At 44.3% G+C, this 26,286-nt stretch overlaps 1 protein-coding gene across 1 annotated transcript in view; it reads right to left on the bottom strand.

Annotated features, from left to right (window-relative positions):
- Cfap54 (cilia and flagella associated protein 54) overlaps positions 1 to 24,526 on the bottom strand; it is a 286,067-nt gene extending 261,541 nt beyond the window's left edge. Inside the window, exons 1-5 of the mRNA XM_036170056.1 lie at positions 24,129 to 24,526; positions 13,625 to 13,730; positions 10,754 to 10,897; positions 9,186 to 9,357; positions 5,578 to 5,636 (exon numbers count right to left, since the gene is read on the bottom strand). Of these exons, the coding sequence (XP_036025949.1) occupies positions 5,578 to 5,636; positions 9,186 to 9,357; positions 10,754 to 10,897; positions 13,625 to 13,730; positions 24,129 to 24,463 (816 nt within the window). The 5' untranslated portion in view covers positions 24,464 to 24,526. The remainder of the gene's footprint in view (positions 1 to 5,577; positions 5,637 to 9,185; positions 9,358 to 10,753; positions 10,898 to 13,624; positions 13,731 to 24,128) is intronic.
- Between the last annotated feature and the right edge of the window lie 1,760 nt (positions 24,527 to 26,286).

Below are 26,286 nucleotides of genomic sequence, written 5' to 3' on the forward strand. Positions count from 1 at the left end.
AAAGCAGCCCAAAGGCCCTGGGGCTTTGTGGACGTGGAGTTAAGCCCCCAGATTCATGTGGTGTTTAATACTGCAAAGGAGAACCATAGTGGCAGTAGCCAGACACCGCTGCCATCTTTGATGCTTCAGAAGAGGAAAGAGCACAATTTTCTACGTCTAGTTAGTTTCAATTCCAAAGGAGAGGGAACTATTGGATGCAGATGAGGCTTTAACAGCAGTGTGTAAGTCTTTGCTAACCCCCTGCCCCCCCCCATCAGATTAGGGAGCTCCTGTGTTTTCCCCGTCACTGTAACCCCACTTTGCCTGGCAAGTAGCAGACACACAGTACATTCTTGTTGACTAGCAAACTGACCTTCACCAGCTGGCTCTGGAAATACTTCAGGCAACCACAGAAACCGAAGGGCTGGAAGCCCCTCGAACTTTCTGCCCATCAACATCACCAGCACCAACACCAGACATCCCACATCCTCCCCTTACCAAGAGTTCCTACTCCAGTAACAAGGGACATAGGACAGCATAGGACAATTTTCAACATGAAAAAATTACAACAACAATTTCATCATCTAAACTAAAATCCACCTTGATATGCTCCCAGCACTTGGTCCTGGTTAGATCTCACTGTGGAATAATCTCTCTGTACACTGAAAATATGTACTGCTCTCATTGTTAATAAAAAGCTGACAGACCGATAGCTGGGCAGGAAGAGATTGGGTGAGACAGCCTGACACAGAGGGAATGTTGAAATGAAGAAGGGCAGAGTTAGTGGAGATACCAGCTAGCCTCCAGCTAGCCACAAGAAAGCAGGACATGTAGAAAATGAGGTAATAAGCCATGAGCCACATGGCAAAGCACAGATAGGAAATATGGGTTAATTTAAATGTAAGAGTTTGCTAGTAACAAGCCTGAGCTATGGGCCAAGCATTTACAATTAATATTTAGCCTCAGGGTGGATATTTGGGACTGGGCAGTCAGGACAGGAAACTGCTGCCGACAAGATCTTCTGGAAAAGTACCAAACAATTCAAAACTCACTTCCAAACACAGCCTTCCCTGGACCTGAGAACACCCAAGTAGTCTATGCTCCCACTCTCTCAGGTCTCCGTAGAACTCATTAAACTCCATCTCCCTCGTCCTGCATAGCTGGTGTTCAGTGGCTTCGCTCTAGGGTATGTGTGGATCACAATGAGAAGATCCAGGCTCAGTTCTAAAGAGCCCCATGTTGCCTTGGTGATGCTTTTTGTTACTTCTACCATGGTTGTTTATTTACTTTGCAAGCATCATCAGAACCTCCTGACTATTTTTTCACACCCCACTGCTCACTCCACAACAACCCTATTTTGGATGGTTGTTGTCGTTCAGAGAACAGAGTGAAACCATGTGCAAATACCCTCTCTTCAAATCAGCATGCCTTTGCAAAATCCCTCAGGACTTCCGCAATGAGAAATTTCACATTTCAAAACAAAAATAGCTCCTACTCACAGTTATCCACATTGGACTTGGGTTTGGCTTTAAGAGTTGGAATTAAAGGGAAAAAAATCAAAGAGTATATTGCCAGAAGGGGCCCTAAGTTAAATCTAACCTAATCTGACTCAAAGAGTATAAACTAAGAGAGGTGAATTGGGGCTGGAATTCAAGTCTTTGAACTGCTAAGGGCGGCATTCTTTCCGCCACACAGCGAAGCCTTGATGAAGGAGAAAAGAACGCCAAGACCCACTGGAAAACCTGCTTTCAAGTTTGGAGATGAAAAGCCACTTAAAAAAGAAAAAGAAAGAGTCGGTTTGTAGCATTTTTTTCTAGCCCTAAAGGCTAGAAATTATTATTTCTCTTAATAAAATGGATTGGCTACAGCAGGATGATTTTCTTCCCAGAAAAACAAAGCTTCAAAAAGCCAAACTACAGATGGAGCGTAACAGCAGACCCCACAAAAGCAGGAAAAACGCACACAATAAATTATCTCAGCCACAGGATGGCACTGCAGCCTTGTGTATCATCAGTTTGTGTCAGGAGCCTTCTCAAGGTTGACTTCAAGTTTACTTAGCAATGCCTGAGTGACTTAATAACTGTGCAAGCCAAATACTTAACTGAAATACCTATAAAAGTAAACCGCAAGTCCATACTTTGGGTAGCATATTCTTTAACATTTGTTGAGTTCCAGACTGCAGCTTATTCTGTGACCCAACTCACATGGATCACTTGATTGTTCGAATAGCAGCTTGAGGTGGATGACTCCCTGTATCTACTTACACATAGACTGGTGAGTACATTAAGAGGCTTCCATCTGAGGAAAAGCCCCCATCAGTCTCTGTCTTTGGGATTTCTTTAGGGAAAAAAAAGATCTGCTTTGCACTCATAGCTCCTCCCATGGAGTAGGTAAACCAGAATAAGACAGGTAGGGCAGGAGCCCATTTAGTGAATGGACCGGCATTGCTCTTAATGGCGTTGTGCGGTGGTACTGCGTGACAATGGCCTCAGAACACCTCAAACTACAGCCGTGATCATGAGCAAACTCAGTTTTCTCAGCTTCTGCACCCCCACCTGTAAGTTGGGTAAAAACAGTGTCCTCCCAAAGTGTTGGTGTGAAGATTAAGTGAGAAGATTCATACGTGGTACGTGGTGAGCTCTTTTACAGATGGTGATGATGATGATGATGATGATGATGCCACCATCTAGTGGTGGTGGTACTGATGATTCTACCTCAAAAGACTTTGGTGAGTGTTGCTACCTGTGGGAAGCCTTTCTACAGCACCCAGAATGCAGTAGGGATGCAGCCACAGTGAATGGTAGCTATAATGCCTGGGCTCCACAGAACTGGGAGCTTGCCTCAACCAAGAAATTCAGGTCAACTTCTGTCTCATGCAATTACAGACTTGAACTCAGGGACTGGGACAATGGTTCCTTTGAGAAAATGCCATGCAAGCACTGTAGGCTACATATGTGGTGGGATCTCCAGGGTTTATTTCCATTAAATGGAACTACCCATGTGTAGCCTCAGATGAGCAATCAATTAACCATGTGGAGGTCTGAGAATTCCTGGATAAAAAATTATTAATTCCCTTGATGCTTGCCATACTGAACAAACTTGTGGTGATATTTTGTTTTTGCTCTAACAAATAAAGCTTGCCTGGAGATCAGAGGGTGGAGCTAGGCACTAGTTAACCATAGAGGCCAGGCAGCAATGGCACATACCTTTAATCCCAGCACTTGGAGGAAGCAGGAAGATCAGGAGTTCAAGGCTACCCTGGGCTACACGAGATTAGTCCAGTCTAAAAGAGAAATAGAGCCAGGCGGTGGTGGGTCTTTAATCCCAGCACGTAGGATCTCATACCTTTGATCTCAGCACTAGGAAGGTGGAGACAGGAAGTGATATGGCTGGGCAGAGAGAGGAATATGAGGTGAGAGGAGACAGGAGCTCAGCCCTTTCAGTCTGAGGATTCCTAGAGGGAAGAAGTCTTTCTGGTGGCTGGCTGCTCTGCTTCTCTGATCTTCCAGCTTTCACCCTGATATCTAGCTCCGGGTTTTTGTAAGACCAATTAGATTTGCACTACACAAACTGGAAGAATTAATGTGATCTTCAAGAGCCAGTTGAATAACCCCAAATTCTCCCATGCTTCCCACAGGTCTGGGGCCATTCAATCGTCCTCCTTCACCACTTCCGTTCTAGAGACAAACTCAAGTGACTGAGTGGGGAGAAGAGATATAATCTATATTTGGCATAGACAATAAATAAATTATTTTAAGATAACTATCACATTAATTTAAAATTCTCTTAATGCTAACAAGTACAAGCACTAACAAGCAAATGTTGACACAGACAAGCTGTGCCCTTCAAAGCTCTGGCTATCAGACCAAGCCAGGACAGCTCTGTGAAGCAGTGTTTGTTAGTGCAGCAAGAGCAACGCAAATATGCAAATTCTTTTTGAGGATCTCGACTGGAACTAAGAGCAGCATCAATGGCAGAGCCTGCAGAGTAAGTTATTATTAAATGTGGGATAGCCTTGCTTCCATTTAATCTGTACTCAAAATGCCGGCCCAGACTTTGTTCAAGCTATTATTAGTAATAGTCTTTTTTTGTCATTTGAGGGACAAAACAGAAAATGAACATACAATTAATGTTACCCATTGAGCATGCAAATATCATGCCTTTTTTTTTTTTTTGTATTTTTTCTTTTGTGTGTGTGTGTTCGATAGGGTTTTTTGTTTTGGTTTGGCTTGGCTTGGTTTTTTGAGACAGGGTTTCTCTGTGTAGCTTTGCACCTTTCCTGGAACTCACTCTGTAGCCCAGGCTGGCCTCCAACTCACAGAGATCCACCTGGCTCTGCCTCCCGAGTGCTGGGATTAAAGGTGTGTGCCACCACTGTCCAGCTCCATTTTTATTTTTAAGTGTTGTTAGCCCTAAGATATATGTCTAGTTTTGATGAAAGATGGAAAAAACAAAACAAAACAAAACAAAAAAAAAAAAACCTTTCCAGAGCATTTGAACACTGAGTTAGCTTTCATAAGGAAGCAATGTTTCACATGCCAACAGTAACTCCATCGGGGTCTCAATGGGAGTATAGTTGCCTTCCTGGCCTACATTCCAATGCTTGGAAAATGAATACAGAAAATAAATATGCTTTCTGCCAACAAAAGTACTACCAACATTGTGGGGAAATCAATAGACATGTCGTTAAGTTCCTCATGCTAAGACTGATCATTGTGAGTCCTAGTGAGAATTTTATAAGTCAATGTCTTCTGACCTAGCAGATGGCTCAGTCAGAGAAGAGCTTGCCTCATGAGCATGAGTATCTGGGTTTGATTCCCTAGAACCCAGGAGAAAAATGTCAGATATGACAGTGTATGCTTGTTATCTTAAGATATGGAGACAGGGGGGTTCCCCAAGGCAGGCTGGCCAGCTAGTCTGTTCTAATGGCGAACTCTAGACCAATGTCTTAAAGGAGGTAGAGAGCATTCCTGAGATTGATGCCGAATAATCCAATGGCCTGCATATACACATGTATTTGCACACACGTGAGCACACACACATAGACACACACAGTATATGCATATAATAATAATAATAATAATAATAATAATAATGATAATTTAAAAGTCCCCTTACCCCCAGTCAAAGAGTTTGGGTATTTGTTTAATCAAACAGTATATGAGTAATAAGTAGAAAGTCCCAGAACACCACAATATAAACAGTTTATCCCGCAAACCAAGACACTTTCCAGAGTGACAGAGGACACTCTTCATGATTACCATGGGACAAAGAGCATAAACAGGGATGCCCTGGGCCAGCCAGGAAGGACAGTCCCCTTTCCTAGTAACCAGAGGGATCGGGTATCAAGTGTGACAAATGTGGTGTCTGGCACATGGAGACACTAGAATATGCCTGTCCGTGCTAATAATACCCATTCCTTACCCTGATTCTTTGAGGCCCTCACTGTATATGATTACCATTAAAATCAAGACCAAGACATTCTATCATATATATTCACTAAATGTTAAATGATTCCCTAAATTCTCTCTGCTCAATCAGCACTCAATGTATGGTATAGAAAGCCTAGGGAGAGAAGTCTTAAATTGTATTTCATACCTTGGAAGCTTGTCCTATGATCATCAATTTTCGGCAAATGGTGTAAATGTAAATGGTACCTAAGTGAAGAGAAAGATTGTCAGCATCTTTTACAATCAAAAGATGGAGGTTGCAAGTTGCAATTTCTCTGGCTTAGGTCTGTCATTCCCTTGCTAGTTTTTGTTTGTTTGTTTGAGCTGAGGATTGAATCCAGGGCCTTGCGCTTGCTAGGCAAGCGCTCTACCACTGAGCTAAATCCCCAGTCCCCATGGTCTGTCATTCCCAAAACAAGCACTCTCATGAGGTTTGATAATGGTAGAAAGTGACAAGCATTATAATTTTTCTTGTCACTTAAGCACAAAAATCATTAACTAATATGAACATATTTTAAATATATTAACACCACAAGCATTCAGCCTCATTTTATGACAATTTGAGTTTTAAAATAAACTGGAGAGGGTAATATTTTAGCAGATAATTTGTACACCTTGTGGTTTTATTAACTCTAAAATGTTCTTTTTTTCCTGTGGCTTCCTTATGGCTGAAAAATGAAAGATTTCTCTCTGAATAGTGTTAGGGTACATATTTAATCAGTGTGGGACACTATTCAACAAGGAAGCTTGGGGTAACAGAGAACTTGAAACAGGTGAGGAGCTGCATTCTACCCCTTTTCAGCCTCAGTTACTATTCATCCCATATTTCAGGCATGCCCTATAATCAGTCTAACGCAAACTACCATTTCAGGATGATTCGTGTACCAGACAATTCATTACAAGAACAGGAAGCTGGTGGCGGAGTGGGAGTGGATGGAGCATAGCACTAGACCTGCATAGGTAAAGGGCGTCGTCCTGCTATAAGCGTGCTCAAAAGCCCACCTGCTTTTGAAAGGTTTGGCTTGCAATGACAAGCAGTCAGCCATGTTCTACAGAGTAGATGATCTAAAATTCAGGGCCAGCAAAACTCAACTCTAAAAGCATCCACTCCAGAAAACATTCTTTGATTTTTAAAACACCTGTGAGCACAACAAACATCGTTACACAAGTCTGCAACAGAAACACCCAGTGCCATCTGAAATCCTCACAGTACCAAACGCTTCCAAGGATACAATTAATTGGTTCTTAGCAGTCAAGGACTTGGCGGACTGAGTGCCCGTGACATGTGTGGTGATGTATTGGGTACCCTAATATATCTGCCTGGGGATCAGAGGACAGAGCCAGCCACTAGATTAGACACAGAGGCCAGACGGGGGTAGCACACACCTCTAATCCTATCATTCCAGAGGCAGAGATCCATCTGGATCTCTGTGAGTTCAAGGCCACACTGGAAACAGAGCCAGGCAGTGGTGGCACACACCTTTCATCCCAGTACTAGGAAGCACACACGCCTTTAATCCCAGGAAGTGACAGCAGGGCAGAGAAAGGTTGATAAGGTGTGAGGAAACAGGAATTAAAGCAGTTCAGCTGAGACCCTTTCGGGTGAAGACTCAGGATTTCAGTCAGGATTCATGGAGTTGGGGGAGGTAATAGGTGGTGGCTGCCCGTTCTGCTTCTCTGATCTTTCAGCTTTTACCCTGATATCTGGCTCTGGGTTTTTGTTTTTTGGGGGGGGTTTTTTGTTTTTTTTTATTATAACACCATTTAAGATTCGAACAACGGACATGTACGTACTGCCTTCAGGAACCCACCCAAAGCCGTCCTAAGCACCTCGGCTTGGCTGTGTTGAGAATACAACCCTTAGGGCCAGGAAGATGGCTCAGTGGGAAAGTGCTGGCCTTCTGAGCAGGAGGACCTGAGTCAGCTGGGTGTGGTGGCACACATGTGTAACCCCAGTGCAGGAAGGGTGGAGAAAGGTGAGGTCCATGGACTCAATGGTCAGCCAAGCTAGCTAAGTCAGTGAGCTCTAGGTTCAGTGACAAAACCTTGTCTCAAAGACAATAGAGGAAGCCACCCTGACACTAATCTCTGGTATTCACACACATATGCACACATACATATACACTAGACACACATATATATACACTAGACACACATGTATACTACACTAGACACACATATATACTACACTAGACACACATACATATACACTAGACACACATATATACTACACTAAACACACATATATACTACACTAGACACACATATGCACTCATATATACACTAGACACACATGCACCCACATATACATTACACATACATCTACTACACACACATACACACAAATACACTACATGCATATATACACTACACATACACACGCACACTACGCACACATACACACTACACATACACACACAGAGGAAAAAAAATGCAGCTGTATGACTGATTCCTTGTAGAAAAGAAAAAGTCACCAAGTAAGGCAGTGCACAGGAAGCACATGCCTGCCCACAGAGCACGTGACTCGGGTTCAAGCCAGGAGCCTGGAAAAATATGTCAGCAGTTGGGGGCTGTCCTTGTGGACGACAAAGGCCCTTCTGTGTTTCAAACCATGGCTGTAACCTTGCCAGCCCTAGTCCATCCCAGCCACATAGGAATTCTTCTTTGACAGCCCAGGATTTTGGCCTGGCTCACTCATTCGCACAAGCAGAAGCCACAGGCAAGATAGATGGTCGAGGATGGGACACAGACTGGATCTTTGTGAACTCAGACGTTCTGGAAGTCAGCTGCTGCTCCTGCTGCTTCCTCTTGTCCTGTCAAGGTCACCCTCATTTCTAGCAGCAAATGCTCAATGTCATTTCAGTCAAAGTGGCAGCATTCGACTCGGGGTGGGTAAAGACGGAAGAGCTCAGTGGTAGAGCGCTTGCCTAGCAAGCGCAAGGCCCTGGGTTCGATCCTCAGCTCAAAAAATAAAATAAATAAAATAAAAAATAAAAATAAAAGACGCAAGAGGCTAGGAGATAAACTTTCAACTGCCATGAGATGAGGGAAAACACTGCATTTTTTCATAGGAATTATTCTTTCCTAGTCTTATGCACATCGAACAGACTGTCACTATTATTTTTTTGTTTAGAGTATATTATCCATCCTTAGCACCATCAGGAAAATTAAAAAAACATATTATCCAGAGGTCAATACAGTAAACACCTCAGAGTAAATTTAGAATGAAAAAAAAAGTTACACTTTAATTGCTAAGGTTAGTTTCTTTATACACATGTGTATTATATATAATATGTATATAAAATAGTGTGTACATAGAGAGAGAGAGAGAGAGAGAGAGAGAGAGAGAGAGAGAGAGATCCTCACTCAAAAACAAGCTGAGCAGGGGATGTTGCTATGTAGAAAACCAAAACTACTAGGCAGGGTCTTTAAGGATAGAACTAAAAAAGCAAATGATTCTTAGAGTCAATCTACCACAGCAGCCTCTTGATCCGCCCCCACATGTCCTCCCCCTTACCAACGAGGTCCCTGAAACCAACCACCCCATAGCCACTGACCCTTCCTTTGGTGAAAACCCCAAAGTCTCCCTTGTGAGGACACACTACAATGTAATCCAAATTTTAAAAAATCGTATGATTATTCTATCATAAAAATGTGTATGTTTTGGATCACAGCATGATCAAGTTCCCCTGGGACTTGGTAATAAATAAACTTGAAGGAAGTGTCTGAAAGACACAACAGGAAACGGGTTCCCACCGTTGAAGATGATCCAGCAGAGGTGCTCCTGTGGGAGGGCCACCTGCATGATGAGCCGCAGGGACGACAGGATGTGCAGACACTGGCTCACAGACTCTTTATTCTGCAGGTTGACATCACTCTCGCAGACCAGCTCGTAGCTGCAAATATTTTTGCCACTCAAAGCATGAAACTGAAAGACATGGGAAACAGACAAATATAAACTGGGCTTATAAGATTCAGAAAAGGCATTTCTCCCCAATGTTAAAAAAAAAAAAAAAACCCTAAAATGATTAACTGGTTTAATGCATTAGTATGCAAAGAAACATAAGACAGGCTTCATTGGAACATTCATTTAGTTAAGATTAGCTTTCCGTAGGCAAAAGAAAATCCCAAACAAAAGAGTACTAAAATCCCATTACCCATTATTTCATTACCATTCAGCACTATCTGTAATCTCATCCAAGAGCATTTTAACCTATTTATTAACTCAAATGCAATTATTTCAATTTATATAATGCTTTCAGCAAATGTTGATCGACCACCGCTGTTTCAAGGGAAGAAACAGCCTCTCGGCAGAGGCAAAGTGTCCCAGGAACAGACAACATTAGGGATGTTCCGGGTGTCTGCCATGGTGGCTGAGTCCAGAAGAGAGCATCAGATACGGGGAGTATTGTGACTGTGGGCGCTGAGAACCAAACTCGGATCCTCTGCCGGAGCAGCAAGCACTCTTAGCTGCAGAGTAGGCTCTCCAGCCCCTGGGCTGGTTTCTTAACCTCTACTAATCTCGATTCTTTTATCAGGAAGGAGGGAAAACAGTTCCACCTCTTAGGGCCCTCGGAGCTGTGAGCTGATAACTCACGCAGTGCATTTGGAGGTTACTTAGCACAAAGTTCACTTTAGCATGACTTTTTTTATTTGCTGTTGGCTTACGTTTTTGTCCCCATAAAGGCACCTGGGGTATTTGGAAGGAGGCAACAAGGCCAGACTCTGAGAAGCTCAAGGAAGGTAAAGCTGACACCCACAGCCCCATCTTCTTATCAGAGATTCCTTCCTCTCCCAGATTCTCAAGCACAGTTGTGAAGCTTCAGGGGACTCCACTAGCAAATTGATGCTAGCAATTAATATAGTAACACTGATATAATAAAGATATAGCTTAAAATTTCTTATCAAAAATGTGTTTGCACTCACAGAGCACTTTTTTTTAACAATACCTATATAATAAGCCTTGTTTTCCTCATCTGTAAGATAGGGAAATGATAAGATCTATCTCGTACATGTTGTAAGGATCCAGTATGTTTTCCAAAACTCTCTGTAAATGAATGTACCTGCCAATATTAGTTACTATGGCAACAATGCTGCCTGCAGAATGAATTGGTACTTACATTTACACAAACTCCAAAGCTCTGCTCCAAAGCTTAATAAGTTCACTGTGTTGACCAGCCCTCAAAACACATATCAGACTGCTTACAGTGTACTGCCAGGTACAGTACTAGGCACAAGATGGCGTCTAGACACTGTCAACCCAAGGCTACACTAATCGTGCAGGTCACAAGCCTCAGTGCTCTTGGCTACTTTTCCCATCTTACCGTAAGTCCAGCAGTTTCATCTCCAAAGCCTTTTGGGAAAAAGACAGATTTGAACTGATTCACATTTTCTTTGTACTCATCAAAGTCAGTAGTGAACTGCTGGAGATACCTCCCATAGCACTGCAGAAGAGCTAGCTTGTATTCCTAAAATAAAAGAGGGCTTGGTTACAGTTTCCGAATGTTGTCCTAAGATTGAGCGATATGGCCGGGTGGTGGTGGCGCACATCTTTAATCCCAGCACTCGGGAGGCAGAGCCAGGCAGATCTCTATGAGTTCGAGGCCAGCCTGGTCTACAGAGCGAGATCCAGGACAGGCACCAAAGCTACACAGAGAAACCCTGTCTTGAAAAACAAACAAACAAAAAAAGGCCGGGCAGTGGTTGGTGCATGTCTTTAATCCCAGCTCCTCGGGAGGCAGAGCCAGGCGGATCTCTGTGAGTTCGAGGCCAGCCTGGTCTACAAAGTGAGTTCCAGGAAAGGCGCAAAGCTACACAGAGAAACCCTGTCTCAAAAAAAATAATAAAAATAAAAAAATAAGGACTGAGCAATAGTCACAGTACCCTTAATCATATCGATGCTGGGATGCTGGTTTTTACCACTTCCAGAGAGTCCCAGTGACTTGACGTACCTTTATTGAAAGCTGAATGTTACTATTTTGTACCTAGGGTCCATTTCTCTACATACCAAGCTGTACATCTACCAGGTGACCAGCACCATTTCCCGAGCATGCCCAATGTGACAGACCGTCTCTCTGCAATGGAAGCATGTTACTGTGTTGAATCCTCAGAACAAGCCTACTGGGAAATGGGACCGTTGTGACCACGGTGATGAGAATATGCACCTTTGTTCTAAATGTGACAACACCCTCAGCACCTCATAGACTCCGAACTTAAATTCCCAAATCCAACATCCTCTGGTCATGGCGGCCCACATGCTCAACTCAAAAGTAAGGACTGGAGTCTTGTTATAGAGTGGGGGGGAGGGCCTTCATCACCCACATGAGACAGTTGACCTGGAAAGTGTCGGCAGGGAACATGAAAATTGCTGTAATGTTGAGTGCTTTGCAGACCCTTCTACAGCTTCCTCCTCCAAAGCCCTGTCTCCAGGAAAAGCCTGGCTCTGACCCGCCCACCTGCCTAAGCCGGTCTATCAGAAGCGTTGGGAATCCTTAGCTACTTACTGCTCATCACCACCTCGCTCCCTCAGTGTCTAAGATGTTCCCTCCTCCTCCACCAACAGCCCGCACACTTCACCCACTGCACCTAAGACTGTCCATCTATCCCAGGCGATGCAACCTCTCAGGCCTAGAGCTACCAACATAGAAAGGGGCATTTTGTCAACTGCCACTCCACTTCGCAGAACTAGAACTTGCCTATTTTCCCCCAAAGACCTTGTTTTCAAGTGTGTAAGAGCCATGGTGCATGCATGTGGCGCTAAGGCTATCTCTACTTTAGGTAGTGGAAGCCAGATCTTGGTTCTGGGGCACCTTAGAATGAACCTTCTGGAAAGCTGATAGCTGATTAGAACTTGGGCAGTTGTGGAGAGGTTGGAATGTTGCAGATCCAGAGTCTAGCTACAATTTATCTTGGGCTACCTTTTAGCCCCTTTAAAGCATTCTTTGCCTGTCTCTGTGTTTGATCCTCACGACTTCACTATCAGGTGAAACCCCTTGGAATATGGTAATTTAGCAGACTGCTAGAATGGCCGCCAACCAAAAGTCTAAATACATATGCCATCAGATAGGATCTGAGATTTGCAGCAGAGATTTCCCACTTTGCTGTGATCTGTCTGATGTTTCTACCGATATATTTGAAAAGTGTCTTGACTTACAACTAGAAAAGTCTTAAGTGATTATAAAAACTTTATGAAACTGTTAACCACATTGGACAAGTAATTTGAGGAGATCTGAGCCTGTGTTCCAGGGCCACGGTCACTCACATTTGCCTTCAGCACAAATCATCCCTGATCCCTTCTGAGGTAAGAGTTGTATTTTTGCGTTGATGATGTTTCAGAACGGAAGTCTTTCTACATCTATCCTCTATTTGGTGATTTTGCCCCGGTCCCAGAACAGAGATCGAAGTCAAAAGGTAGAAATGTGTGAAGAAAATCAAGCTGAGAAACTGAACACTGAGAAGGCGCTAATACTGCCTACGCCTGGCCTGAAATCCCAGTGCATGAAACAACTCCTTGTCCAACACTGACTAGAATTTGCTATATTTGGACTTAAGCCAGAGCTCAGTCGTGAGCTCACAAGGTCATGAACTGAAAGCCCAGCCGTGTCACAGTCTTATCAAGTCAAGTTCAGGTCCATGACCTTCAGAATCATAGGCCCTGATACGGAACTAACATTATGGTACATGCTCAGTTTCTAATACAAGACTGAGCAGGAAGCGGGGCATACAGGCCACAGCCGCTAGACTCACAGTACAGCAAAACACTCAGAGGAACCTAAACGTCATTAAAACAGGGCACTGAATAGCCAGGCCAGCAGCCGCGAGGGCTGACCCTGCAAGGCCGCCAGCCGAGTCAAAAACAACAGGAAGTGGTGTCTGGGCTCCTTTGTAGAGGTGGGAACATGATGACTCGGCACTTCCTGCTGTGGGCCCACCACACCCTCTGTCAATGGAGCTGAGCTGCCTGCCCATCCCAGCCTGCCTGCCTCTGCTTCCTGAAGAAACCACCCTGGAGAATTTCAAATGCCAAGTGAAAAGGCTAACTTCATGGTCGTTAGGAGGGTTCCTGGACCCCCGTACAGTTTTTATCCATTTGAGTATGATTTTCAAAACCTCCAGACTAGGAAAAGTACGGACCCACATCCTAAACAGCCAAAGGAGTCGGTTTGGCCCTGGCTCTCCGCGTTAGAATCACTTACTTTGATTTGACACAGGCTGTCTCCGACCTTCAGAAGCTTCTCGTTGTAATAGTCAGACGGCAGCCGGGGCGCATATTTGGTCCAGATATTAAACAGAGTCGTGGCACTGTGAGAAAAGTAAAGAAAAACGTCTTCAGAGTCAGCCGTCAGCCTGCCTTGTGGGGTTGGGGTTTAGCTCAGTGGTAGAGAGCTTGCCTAGCAAGGGCAAGGCCCTGGGTTCGGTCCTCAGCTCTGGAAAAAACAAAACAAAACAAAAACAAAAAACAAAAAAACCTGCCTTGTTCTGAATCTTCTTGATGTGCCTTATTGTTAGTGCCTAAGTACTAACTTATTTTATTATATTACCGCTATTATAGCTCACGTGATTACAGCTAACATGTGCCCACTGTTGACTGGAACCCATCATATGCATTTATAAAAACTCTTTTTTTAGAGCATGAACAAGTGTGCCCTCTATCAGTATCCACCATGTCAGTATCCACTGAGGTTCCCTTTTGGGGTTCTTTGTCTCAAGAAAGATCTCAGAAATTAACTCGGAAGGAAATCAATGGACAATTTTAAAAGAACATAGGCCAGGCAGTGGTGGTGCATGCCTTTAGTCCCAGCATTCAGGAGGCAGAGGCAGGTGGATCTCTGTGAGTTTGAAGCCAGCCTTGTCTACAGAGTGAGTTCCAGGACAGGCTCCAGAGAAACCCTGTCTCAAAAAAAAACAAAAATAAAAAATAACAAAAATAAAACAAAACAAACAAAAACAAAAACAAACAAGCCAACAAAAACCATAGTACAGACTAGGTTAAAAAAAAAAAAAAAATTCCAGCAGCTATCAGAAGATGGAATGGAGAAAAAGTCATGCCTTTTAAGTTAGGCATGGAATAGAAATAGACAGATTGTTAATTAAGGAATGCTATTATTTTTTATTATTGATGAAGGATTATTAATTAAGGAAAAACACTCCCAAGAAAGGAAGTGAGCCAAGGAAAGAGCCATATGGTATATGGTCTGCTCTGGCTCCCTCCTCTCTCTCTCTCTCTCTCTCTCTCTCTCTCTCTCTCTCTTTCTCTCTCTCCTTTGCATTTCATTAGCATGCTCTGCTCCTTAGGTGATGTCAATGTTCCTCTGCAAACTGACTTCTTTCATACATTAACCTTTTTTTTAATATATGAGTTCTTTTGCCTTGCCTTCATATATGCATGCCATGAGCCTGCAGTGCCTATGGAGGCCAGAAGAGGGCACCAGATCACCTGAAACTGGAGCTACTGGTGGGCGTGAGACACTTGGGCGCTCAGAACTGAACCCAAGTGCTCTGCAAGGGCAGGAAGTTTCCTTAACTACTGAGCCATCTCTCCAGCCCCCTCACATCTTAATCTGAAGCTTTTGTTTCTGTTCCTCCTCTGTCACAGAGTCATGTCATGTCACAGCTGACAAGCAACACTGCCCATCAAGTATTGGCGATGGGATTCACTCTTGGCGTGTGCTCGTGAGGCACTTTTGATTAATGTATAATAATACATATCAGCACCGTTACAAAATGCAAACGTTTCACTGGCCTGGAATTCCTCTGTGCTCCACCTGTGTGTGTCTCCCTTCATCCCTAATGTTTGTTCTCACTGATCCTTTTACTTGTCTCCACAACTTGCCTCCGACAGAACGCCACATGCTATATAATCTTTTCAGACTGCCTTCTTTCACTTAGCAATATGTATCTCAGTTCCTCTATGGCTTTTCATGGTTCAACAGTTTGTTTTTATACTAATTAGTATTGCATGAGCTGGTAATATTGTCATTTATTTTTGTGCTAACCTTATGAAGACTATCCTGGCTTGTTTACAAGTTTTAGCAATTATAGATAAAGCTGCTATGCATATCTGGGGGCTGGGGAAACAGCTCAGTTAATAAAATGCTTACTGTATAAGCATGAGGACCTGAGTTGGGAGTCCCAGAACCCATGTGAATAGCCAGGTCCTGTGACACATGCTTATAATCTCAGCACTGGGGAAGCAGAGGCAGGAGGATCTCTGGGATTCAGAAGCCAGTAGCCTATTGTAATTTGTAGGCCCCAGACTCCAGTGAGAGACCCTGTCTCAAAAACAAAGATGGCTCTTGTTGAAGGGACATCCAAGGTTGAATTCTGGCCTCTACACACACATACATGTGTGCATGCGCACACAAACATGTTCTCTCCCTCTCTCTCTCACACACACACACAGAGACAGAGACAGAGAGATACCATGAGTACTCATATGCAGAGTTTTGTGTGGATACAATCTCCCTTTGGGTAAGCGCCAAGAGCCACAATTATTAATTGCATTCTCAAGGGTGCACCATGCACTTAGCTTTGTGGGAACTCATCCCTTATCTTCCACAAAGCTACCTCTGCCATCCTGCATCCCCTCCAACATGGAGCTTCTCTTGCTCCCTCATCAGCATTCAGAGGCTTGTAATCGGTGTGAAGACGATCTCATGGCTGTTTGAATCTGCAGTTCCTGGATGTTGTTGCACGTGGAGCATCTTCTTGTGTTCATTTTCCATCTGCGTATACCTCTTGTGTCTTTTGGATATTCAGCCAATTTTTAAAAACAGGTTGGAGTTGATTTTGATTTTGTTTTCTTACCATTGATCTTTTTAAGAGTCCATTGAATATTGTAGACAACAGGGTTTTTTTTATCAGATACAACTTTTGCAAGTATTAAGTGTACAGCCTATTCTTTCATTCAGTGTTTCACAGAGCAGAAATCTTTAATTTTCATGAAATTAATCTTGTTATTATTTCATTCATGGGTTATGTATTTGGAGTCACATAGAAAATGTAATTACCAAACCCAAAGTCACCCAGATTTTCTCTTAGGAATCGTACCGTTTTGAGTATTATGTTTTTGATAGGTAATACTTTGAGCTGATTTCCAGGAAGGATGTAAATACATTTTCTTGCATGTAGTTGTTAAGTAGTTCCAGCATCATTCTGTCTTGTTTCTATTCCTTTCTATAGACTATATCTCAGGGTTGTGTATTCCTCTCCATTGATTGGTCCATTATTTCACTGATATCACACTGTCCAGATTACTACAGCGGTTTATAAATCCCTAGTGTGTAGCACTGGTCTGCCAGCTTTGTTGCTCCGGATTTTGTTTGTTTGTAATGAGACAGGGAATCACTATGGAGCCCTGGCCACCCTCAAACTCAATATCCTCCACCCTCCAGTGTGCCAGAATTACAGGCATGGGCCACCACGCTCTTAATTATCCCCCAACTTCCTTCTTCAATGTTGTGTTGGCTATTCTGTATCTCATGCCCCATAATCATTTTTCCTTTGTTTCATCATGTCTGCAACCACCCCAAGAGGGGAAACAACATCCCCACAGACAAGGACTTCAAGGATAGCATTCACTTGCCTCAAGAGCAGTGACTAGCTAGTACAGGTAGAGTGTCTTGGCTTCTCTTCCTGTTGCTACGATAAAATACTCTGACCAGAACAACTTCAGGCAGAAAGAGTTTCTCCTGCCTCACAGATCAAGGTACAGTCCATCATGGCGGGGAAGTCGAGGCAGAAGCTTGAAGCAGCTGGTCATGTCACATCGCCAATCAAGAATTCATGCTTATCTTGCTTTCTCTCTTCTACACAGTCCGAGATGCTAATTCAGGGGGAAGGAACCACGGTGTGTGGGTCTCCCCACCTCAATTAAGCTGATCAAGACCATGGCGCATAGACATGCCGATGGGGTAACCTGACTTAAAGAAGCCGTCACCGGTGAGCCTGGAGGCTTGTCTCCTAGGCAATTCTTAATCTGTCAGGTTGGCAGCTCACTAGCTGTCACGGTAGTCAAGAGTATAAAAGGAGTGAATCGGGACAGAGGGAGGGAAGTAGGGGTAAAGGACAGGGAGGGAGAGACGGGTTAAAGGGTAGGTAGGTTGGGGAAGTTGTTTTTATTTAATTCTTCTCCAGGAAGAGCGCAAAATCATGTAGGATTACACTTCCTCCCACCACATGAAACAAAAACAGACCATCAGTATTATAAAAGTGGCTTTTAATAAAAATGAACAGAGCAGTAAATCGTTGCTAATTTTATTCATTCTCTGACTTAACACTGATTTGTTCTCTTTCTCTTAAATGTTATGAGTGCCTGTGGGATAAGGAAAAAGAAGTCTAAACTCTCCTTAAAACTGTCCAATCCTGTCTTCTAAGTTTCTAGATACAGACGGTGCTGGGAACAGAATGCATCCTTCCAATCCGAACACACTGTTGAAGCCTTAAACCCGGGGGCAGCTGTGCTGGAAAGTGGGCATCTGAGGGAGCAACTAGGACCAAATGAGGGCATGCAGTCGAATCCTGGACTGATGGAATTAATGTCCGCACCAGAAGAGACCCCGAGAGTTTGTGCTCATACGTACTCTCTTCCTCCCGGGCTTCTTCAGGGCAAAGGTCCTGAGAGGGTAAAGCAGCTTCCCAAGCCAGGCAACAGCCCTGACCAGGTCCTGACCTGGAACCGAAGCCTTCAGAACCACGTGAAAATAAATGTCTTACCACTCAGTCTGTGGTATCCTGTTAAGGCAGCAGGCTAGACTCAAGAACTGGAGACTGGCCAGGTGGTGGTGGCTGCAGCGGCATCGGCCTTTAATCCCAGCACTTGGGAGGCAGAGGCAGGTGAATCTCTGTGAGTTCGAGGCCAGCCTGGTCTACAGAATGAGTTCCAGGACAGCCAAAGCTACACAGAGAAACCCTGTCTTGAAATACCAAAAAAAAAAAAAAAGAAGTGGAGTGAGATTGGTTACTACTTATATGCACATTCGTGAAACAGCATCTACAAATCAATTGATTCATTAAAATAATTAAGCAATAATGATTGAGTCCCCAGTTGAGTATGGAGGGGATTAAGCATCCCTGTCTTTATGGACCAAATAATAAGGGTAGAAAAATAGATACACGTGCCCGTAATAAATGACAGAAACAATGTGATGAATAGAAACCCCGGGGTTTAAGAAAAGAAAGGCACCGGCTTTGTTCACTTTATATTTCACTTGCTTCCCCATGAAATTTCACACTATTTAGATGAAATAAATTCATGAAATCTACGCTGTCGGGCCAGACTCCCTCAATTCTGCACATAAAACAGTTAATTCATCCAAGCCTTACAGATGAGATGATCATTGGGTTTGTTACTCACAGAAGCAAAATACCAGCTTAATTAAGTCAATCAGGGTTACATAATAAAAGGTTGGGTTTTTTTTTTCTTTTTAGAGATTCTGAAGTTCAGGAATGCTGCTCATTAGGAATAGCTTACGTAATACTGCAGCAAAAAATATCCTCTGGAGCCCAGGGTGGCCTGAAACATATTCTTCTAGTCCAGGCTGAGTTCACCCAGCAAAACTCCTACCTCAGCTTCCCCAGGGTTGGAACCGCAGACATGGACCACCCCAGCCAGCTTCAAGAATTAAGGGCTAACGTGTTTTTACTGCTGGTTGGCTATGATGGCTAGGATATGTCCTGGATGTCCTAAAAAGTTCCTCACAGTCTAAGTATTAAGCAGACTATCTAATGCTTATAACAAAGGCATACTTTTAAATATCCCACACTTTTATATAACAGCTTTGTTCATATAATCAAAATTATATTTTCAGTACTATAAATTTTTATGCTTGCGGAAATCCCTATAGTTAGAAGAAGAAAAAAGCTTTGATTTTTAAGAACAACCATCTGTCAAATGTGTTATAAAAGCAACTCCTGCCTCCTGGGCTCCTAACTGGCTCGCCATTACCACTCCTGCTCCATTTTACAGGGTCACCCAAGCAGTATCTTCAAATAAAAATCATGTAATGGCAATCCCTTAGCAGAAAGGAACTCTGCAGCCTTCCAAATCCCCATCGATTCCTCCAATGTCATCTCCCACCCTTGCACCTACACCTCCCATGGTGGAGCCCAGTGGGCTTCTCTCTGTTCCTTCAAAGGGCTTGGCTCTTCCCAGCCAAGGGTCTTCCATGCTTGCTGTCCTCTGTTTCTCTCTGTGTGCCTGGTTGACTCCTGCAGATTCTCCTCTCACATCATCCCCTCTCACCCCTCATTTCAAATCAAGCTGCCGTTGAGCTCCCCTTGGGACTCTGCTGGAGTGCCACCTACTTTGACACACATGCAGGCAAAACACCCTTCCACATCATAGAGAAATAAATAAATCTGTTTTCCAAGTTGGGAGAATGCAAGACAATATAGTCCTTGGATTCCTGTGATATCAAATGTTTGTTGAGTGTTTACTCTGCTCCAGTTCCCAGGCTAGCACCTGGAGATGGAGCAACGAAGACAGAAAAAGGAAATTATCCCAAGCTCTTCAGGAAGCTCATGTTTTAATAAAGGAGACAGACAATATACAAGAATGCAAAAAGTTAAATAAAATACCAATTGATAGGTGAACCTGAATTAGGCAGAAAAAGCCTGTCTTGTTAGATAGTAATGATTGACAGAGACCTGAAAGAGGAAAACGAGCCAGATAACTAGAAACCTGGAAGAAAAACTTCCCAGACAAAGGAAACAACTAATTAAACTTCTGGGACAAGAAAGTAGAGTGTTTCTTGGGTAAGTCCCAAGGAAAGTGCTGATCACAGACAAGGGGAAGGCAGGGCCAGATCCTCGGACCCTGGAGAACAGTGGAGGCCTCTCAATTGCATTCTAGAAGTAATACCAATCAGCAAACTCCAGCTAAGAGCAGATGGTATGTTTGCAAAGAACACCCAACTGCTACATGTAGGATATTTGAGACAGAGTGGAGGAGGCCAAAGAAAAGTGAGCCTCTGCTTTGGACTGGAATGCTGGCAGCAGAGATTCGAGAATGATGTACAAATGGAAACCATTCAAACGGCGTGTATTCGGATCATGGCCTCCTGTGCAGCATGGTCTCCTTGGTCTTTCTTTAGACAGGGTCTCACTCAGCTAGCCTTGAAGTCAGGAACCAAATGTTGGGATGATAGGTATACAAAACCATAGCCAGCAAAAGCCTTTGTTTTTATTTTATTTTATTTTATTTTATCTTGTTTGTCCTCACTCCTGGGTCAACTGCTGGCTCTCCTCCTACCCATCAGCAGGATATGCCAAGGTTGATTCTCCCTTCCTTTTAAATCACTTTCTCTTCCGGCTTCTGGCTTTCGGAGAACCAGCTACTTCCTGGTCCTCCTCCTCCCTTCCCAGCCCCTTAGTGTCTGCAGGATGCTATTTGCTTCTCCTTGTCGGTTTTGGAACAACCCCGCTCTGTCCTTTCCTCTCCTCTTTCCCTACACTCCCTCCATTGACTAGTGCATCAAGCATCATAATGTAAACATCATGAATGGGTTGATAATCCCAAATGTGTTTCTCTTCTGACCTCCAGCCCTGCCTGAACGCTGTTACCGATCCCAATACATCCAAAACTAAGTTCCCCATCTTATTTCCTCCTACCTAAACCTGCTCTTCCCACTGCCACAATGCTACCTCAGCTTCTTCACACTTGTCCTTGCCCTGTGTAGCCCACTCTGCCAAGAAATCCTTATACATCCTCTCCACACCTTCTCGACATTGTGTGTGTGTGCGTGTGCGTGTGTGTGTGTGTGTGTGTGTGTGTGTGTGTGTGTGTGCGCGCGCGCGCGCGCATAATGCACACACGGGGGGGGGGGCAAGGAAGGGGGGCTGCATTGAGACAGAATTTCTCTGTAGCCTTGGCTGTCCTGGGACTCACACTCAGAGACGCACCTGCTTCTGCCTCTGATAGGATTAAAGGCATGTGCCACCACCTTAGGCTTCCTCCTCGACTTTCTAAAAAAAGGAAACACTAAGCCACTTTTCCCAGTTTTCTCTGTCCATCTCCCTGCCGCCCCATTTCCAATTGCAACACCCATGGGCTACCCCTCAATCCTGTGCCTGCCTTACTTTTCTCTCTAGACTCTCCTGGTAAAATGTCCTCACTGTGGCTCTACCCTGCTGTCAGTGAATGCATTGTGAGACTCCTATAGTTGGATGAAGAGACAATTAATACTGAATATTATATATACTGTATTTGCTTTTGGTTTGGGGTTTTTGTGTTTGTTTGTTTGTTATTGTTGTTGTTTGCTTTTGGTTTTTTTGAGACAGGGTTTCTCTGTGTAGCTTTGCACTTTTCCTGGAACTCGCTTTGTAGACTAAGCTAGCCTCGAACCCACAGAGATCCGCCTGCCTCTGCCTCCCGAGTGTTGGGATTAAAGGCTTGTGCCCAGCATACTGTATTTTCTTACACACACACACACACACACACACACACACACACACACAGAGAGAGAGAGAGAGAGAGAGAGAGAGAGAGAGAGAGAGATGGAGGGAGGGAGGGAGAGAGAGAGAGAGAGACATTATGTTCTAGTTAGCTTTCTGTTGCTGTGATAATCACTGTGACTGGAAGTAATTTAGGGAGCAAAGGGTTTATTGCATCTTGTGGGTTACAGTGCATGAGTGAGGGAAACCAGGGCAGGATTTCAAAGCAGGAACCCGAGGCAGGAACTGAAGCAGAGGCCATGGAGGAACACTGCTCACTGGCTTGATTCCTCTGGCTTGCTTAGCTACTTTTCTTACACAGCCCAGGGACACCTGCCCAAAGATAGCACTGTCCAGGGTAGACTGGGCCCTCCCCATCAATCAGCAATCAATAAAATGTCTCACAGAAATGTATAGTAAAATGTTATTTTCAGGTGTGTTACTTTTGTTTATGTTGCATTTGTTTAACTCTGTGAAGCTGTGTGACTGCGCTAAAACTCCTAATGGTCTGAGAAAGAACTGGCCAATGGAAAGGCTAGGCAGGGCTGGCAGGCAGAGAGAATATATAAAGGGAGAAATCTGGGAGGAGAGATCTAGCTAGAACTGAAAAAGAAGCAGCCAGAGAAAGAGGAGGACGCCAGGGGCCAGCCACCCAGCTACACAGCCAGCCACGGAGTAAGAGTAACATACAGAAGTAAGAAAATAGGAAAAGCCCAGAGGCAAAAGATACACAGGATAAACTGAAATAAGGAAAGCAGGCTAGACACTAAGCCAAGCTAAGGCCGAGCATTGTAATTTACTTGGGAATGGTCGGGGAGGGAGTGGAGTGAAAGGCAACCAACCACAGACAGGCCACAAGGCCATTCCGATGGAGGCACTTTCTCAATGGAGGTGCCTTCTTCCCTGGAGTGTCAACAACCAAGGTTAGCCATCACACCATGGCAGTTTTCTCTATGAACTGGGCACAGTAAGAGGTGGAGCTATACTCTGGTAGACCGAGTATAACAAACTGTCTAACAGTTATGTGAATATGGTGTCTCTCAGGACAGCCAACCGTTCTGTGGATCTTGGCCACCAGAATATGCACTTTTCTTCTTTCCTTATTGAAACTTTTTTTTCATTTACAGAATTTACACCTTTTCCTTTCACGTCAGTGTCTCCAGCATCATGACTCTTGTACTTGGTGATCATTATTAAATAAAATAAGGGTTTCTGGGCAGTGGTGGCGGCGGCGGCGGCGGCGGCGGCGGCGGCGGCGGCGCACGCCTTTAATCCCAGCACTCGGGGGACAGAGGGAGATGGATCTCTGTGAGTTCGAGGCCAGCCTGGTCTACAGAGAGAGATCCAGGAAAGGTGCAAAGCTACACAGAGAAACCCTGTCTCGAAAAACCAAAAAATAAAATAAGGGTCACTTTAACACAAATCCTGAGTTACCATGACTGTTAGATATCAAATGGGCCAACAAAGACCGAAGTGTAGGTGTGCTGGAGAAAGGGGTGTTTCAAACCTGGGTGGGACAGAGTAGAAATACATGATTTGGGGGAAGGGGTCTATTGTTAACTTGATGCTTTCCTACTTTTGAGAAAAGTACCTTTCAGAGATGTATATTACGGGCTTAACAAATCGTTAGGCTGTTTGCATGAATAACAAATGTAAGTTAAAACTGTATGTTCATACTAAATTCATGGTGAAGACATGTAAGTTAAAATTATTCACCAGTCTGTTATTCTTTGCTACTTGCCTACCTATATCTGTAACTACTCATTTTGGAATGCATTAGATCAGAAAAAAAAATGGTGGTAACATTTCCAAGAACAAATCTTAAAAGCAAGTTGTTTTCAGTTTACAGAAGTAAGTTGGAGACAGAAACAAACAAAAAAAGCATTCAGACGCTCAGAAAGAGCCACAAAGTCAAGAAGAAAAAGAAGTTTCTGTAACCCCAGCGGGATGTAAAAAAAAAAAGAACAAAATGCACGCGTCCACTGATGACAACATTGGCTGAGACCAAACAAGGACCTGAGCAATCTCAGAGTTGGTCTTTAGTCTACTTTTGCCCTGTTTGGCGACCCATGAGAGAGCCGAGAGGCCAGGAGAAGACACTGAGACCAAACCCGGGGTGAGAGGAAGCGCTTCTGTGCAGACTTTTTATTTTGACCTGAAATTTGGAGGAGCGCTAAGGACTGTGATGTCCAGGAACGTCCACCTCTGGGCTCCGGAGCCCCGCCCCTGTCCTGGCGGCGCCCTCCCCAGCGCCCTGCCTCGGCTTACCACCTCCGATGGAATTCATGCTTCTGTTCCTCCGAGGCGGCTAGGGCCTTCTTCTTCTTCATAAAGCCCAACAGCTCCCGGGTCTCCTTCTCGCAAGAGGCCAGGAGCGGGTTTTTAGCGTCCAGGGGCCCGTAGAAGGCGGCGGAGGGCAGCGTGTCCTCCGAGCAGGTCCACTGCGGCGTGTTGGGCGAGCTCGACTTGGACTCGGTGGGCGACTTGAGAATCGCCGTGGAGGTCGGCGGCGGCGTCGGGGGCAGCTGCACCGGCGACACCGATATCCCGGTCTCCCGGGACGTCTCCGAGGAAGAGCTGGAGGAGGAGCTGGAGGTCGCCATGTCTGTCAGAGTCAGCACGCTAGGGGCTGGTGTACACGCGGTTGCCAGGCAACGGTCTCCTGGCAACCGAGCCCCCTGCACGCGTTCCGGAAGCACAGCGGCCCCTAGAGGGCGAGGGCAGCACCAACAGCCTGGAGAGGCAGGATGCTCGGAATTAGGCAATGCGCGCGCGCACGCACGCACACACAATCAAATGAATTTAAATTTTTTTAATGTCCATTTGTTGTGTAACCGCATGGCACTGATGTATAATGCATGAATAACTGTCTTTCTGTTTTGTTTGGAGGTTTTTGTTTGTTGTGGAATTTTGTTTTTAATTTTAGAAAGACCTCCTTTTGTAGCCCATAGTGGGTGGGGGGGGGTCCCTCAAACTCACTATCCTCCTGCCTCAGTCTCTTGAGTGCTGGGATTCCAGGCATTCACAAACAAGACAGCTAGAGAGGGAGTTTTAAACAGAAAGGCAATAAAAAATTACTATCAAGGGGCTGGAGAGATGGCTCAGTGGTTAAGAGCACTGGTATTCTTCCAGAGCACTCAGGTTCAATTCCCAGTACCCACAGGGTCGCTCACAACTGTCTGTAACTCCAGTTCCAAGGGATCTGACACCTTCACACCATTGCACATAAAGTTAAATAAATTATTTTTTAAAAATCACCATCAAAAATTTATACTATATTTTTCCCATTTTGACCTTTTAATGCATTATCCATGGCTACAATAATTAAAATGTGTCTGGCATTATTTTAAGTATTTTGAAACTTTTTTTTTCTTTTTCTTTTTCTTCAAAGTGCTTCTCTGTGAAGGTTTCTCTGCTTATTCTGTAGACCAAGCTGGTCTCCAACTCACAGAGATCTGCCTGCCCCTGCCTGGCGATTGCTGGGATTAAAGGCATGTGCCACCGCCACACAGCCGAAACACTGCTCTTCTCTTTTAATTATGATGATGTCATACCTCAGCTACTAACATTTCTCCACTGAGGAGACCAAAGTCAAAGAACAAAGCACAGTGTCAGGGAACAAGTCCTAAATATGTGCTCTGAAGCCAGGGATCATAAGGAGTAAGCTGTATTCATGATGTCCCCTGTGGTAGTTTGAATGTAATTGACCCCCATAAGCTCAGAGGGAATGGCACTATTAGGAGGTGTGGCTTTGTTGGAGAGGGTATGTCCTTCTTGGAGGAAGTGTGTTACTGTGGGGGTGGGCTTTGAGGTTTCCTATGCTCAGGATACCCCCCTGTGTCTCAGTTAACTTCCTGTAAGATGTAAGACTCTCAGCCACTACTCCAGTACCACATCTGGCGGCACACCGCCATGCTCCCCATCATGATGATAATGGACTGAACCTCTGAAACTGCAAGCCAGCCACCCCAATTAAATGTGTTCTTTATAAGAGTGGTCATGGTGTCTCTTCACAGCAATAGAAACCCTGACTGAGACACCCCCCCCCCCAAAAGAAGCTTATTAACGAAACTGAAATTAGGAAATTCTCTGAGAAGCTGGTTAACACAAGTACGTGCTACCTCGACGTTCTCCTGGGCAATTTGAGTTGGTGACTATGGGATTAGAATTTGTGCCTCTAATAATCAGGATTACTTTTACTATTTACTTGTACTTCAGCCTTATCCTACATGTCACTCTATTCTAAATTAATGCGTGTTTTACTCAACTTTAACTCTTGGACATTAACACATGCTAATGGTTGGAACTGTTAACTCTCAAAATACTTGTGCATTTTTAAACAGGGATGTGGGAGATTTTTTTCCTCTAATGGGCAGACTACATGCTTGGGGAAAATGTTTAGCATCAAGAAATGTTCTTTCCTTGC

This window comes from Onychomys torridus, chromosome 20, assembly GCF_903995425.1.
Source record: "Onychomys torridus chromosome 20, mOncTor1.1, whole genome shotgun sequence".
In the NCBI taxonomy this organism is placed as follows: domain Eukaryota; kingdom Metazoa; phylum Chordata; class Mammalia; order Rodentia; family Cricetidae; genus Onychomys; species Onychomys torridus.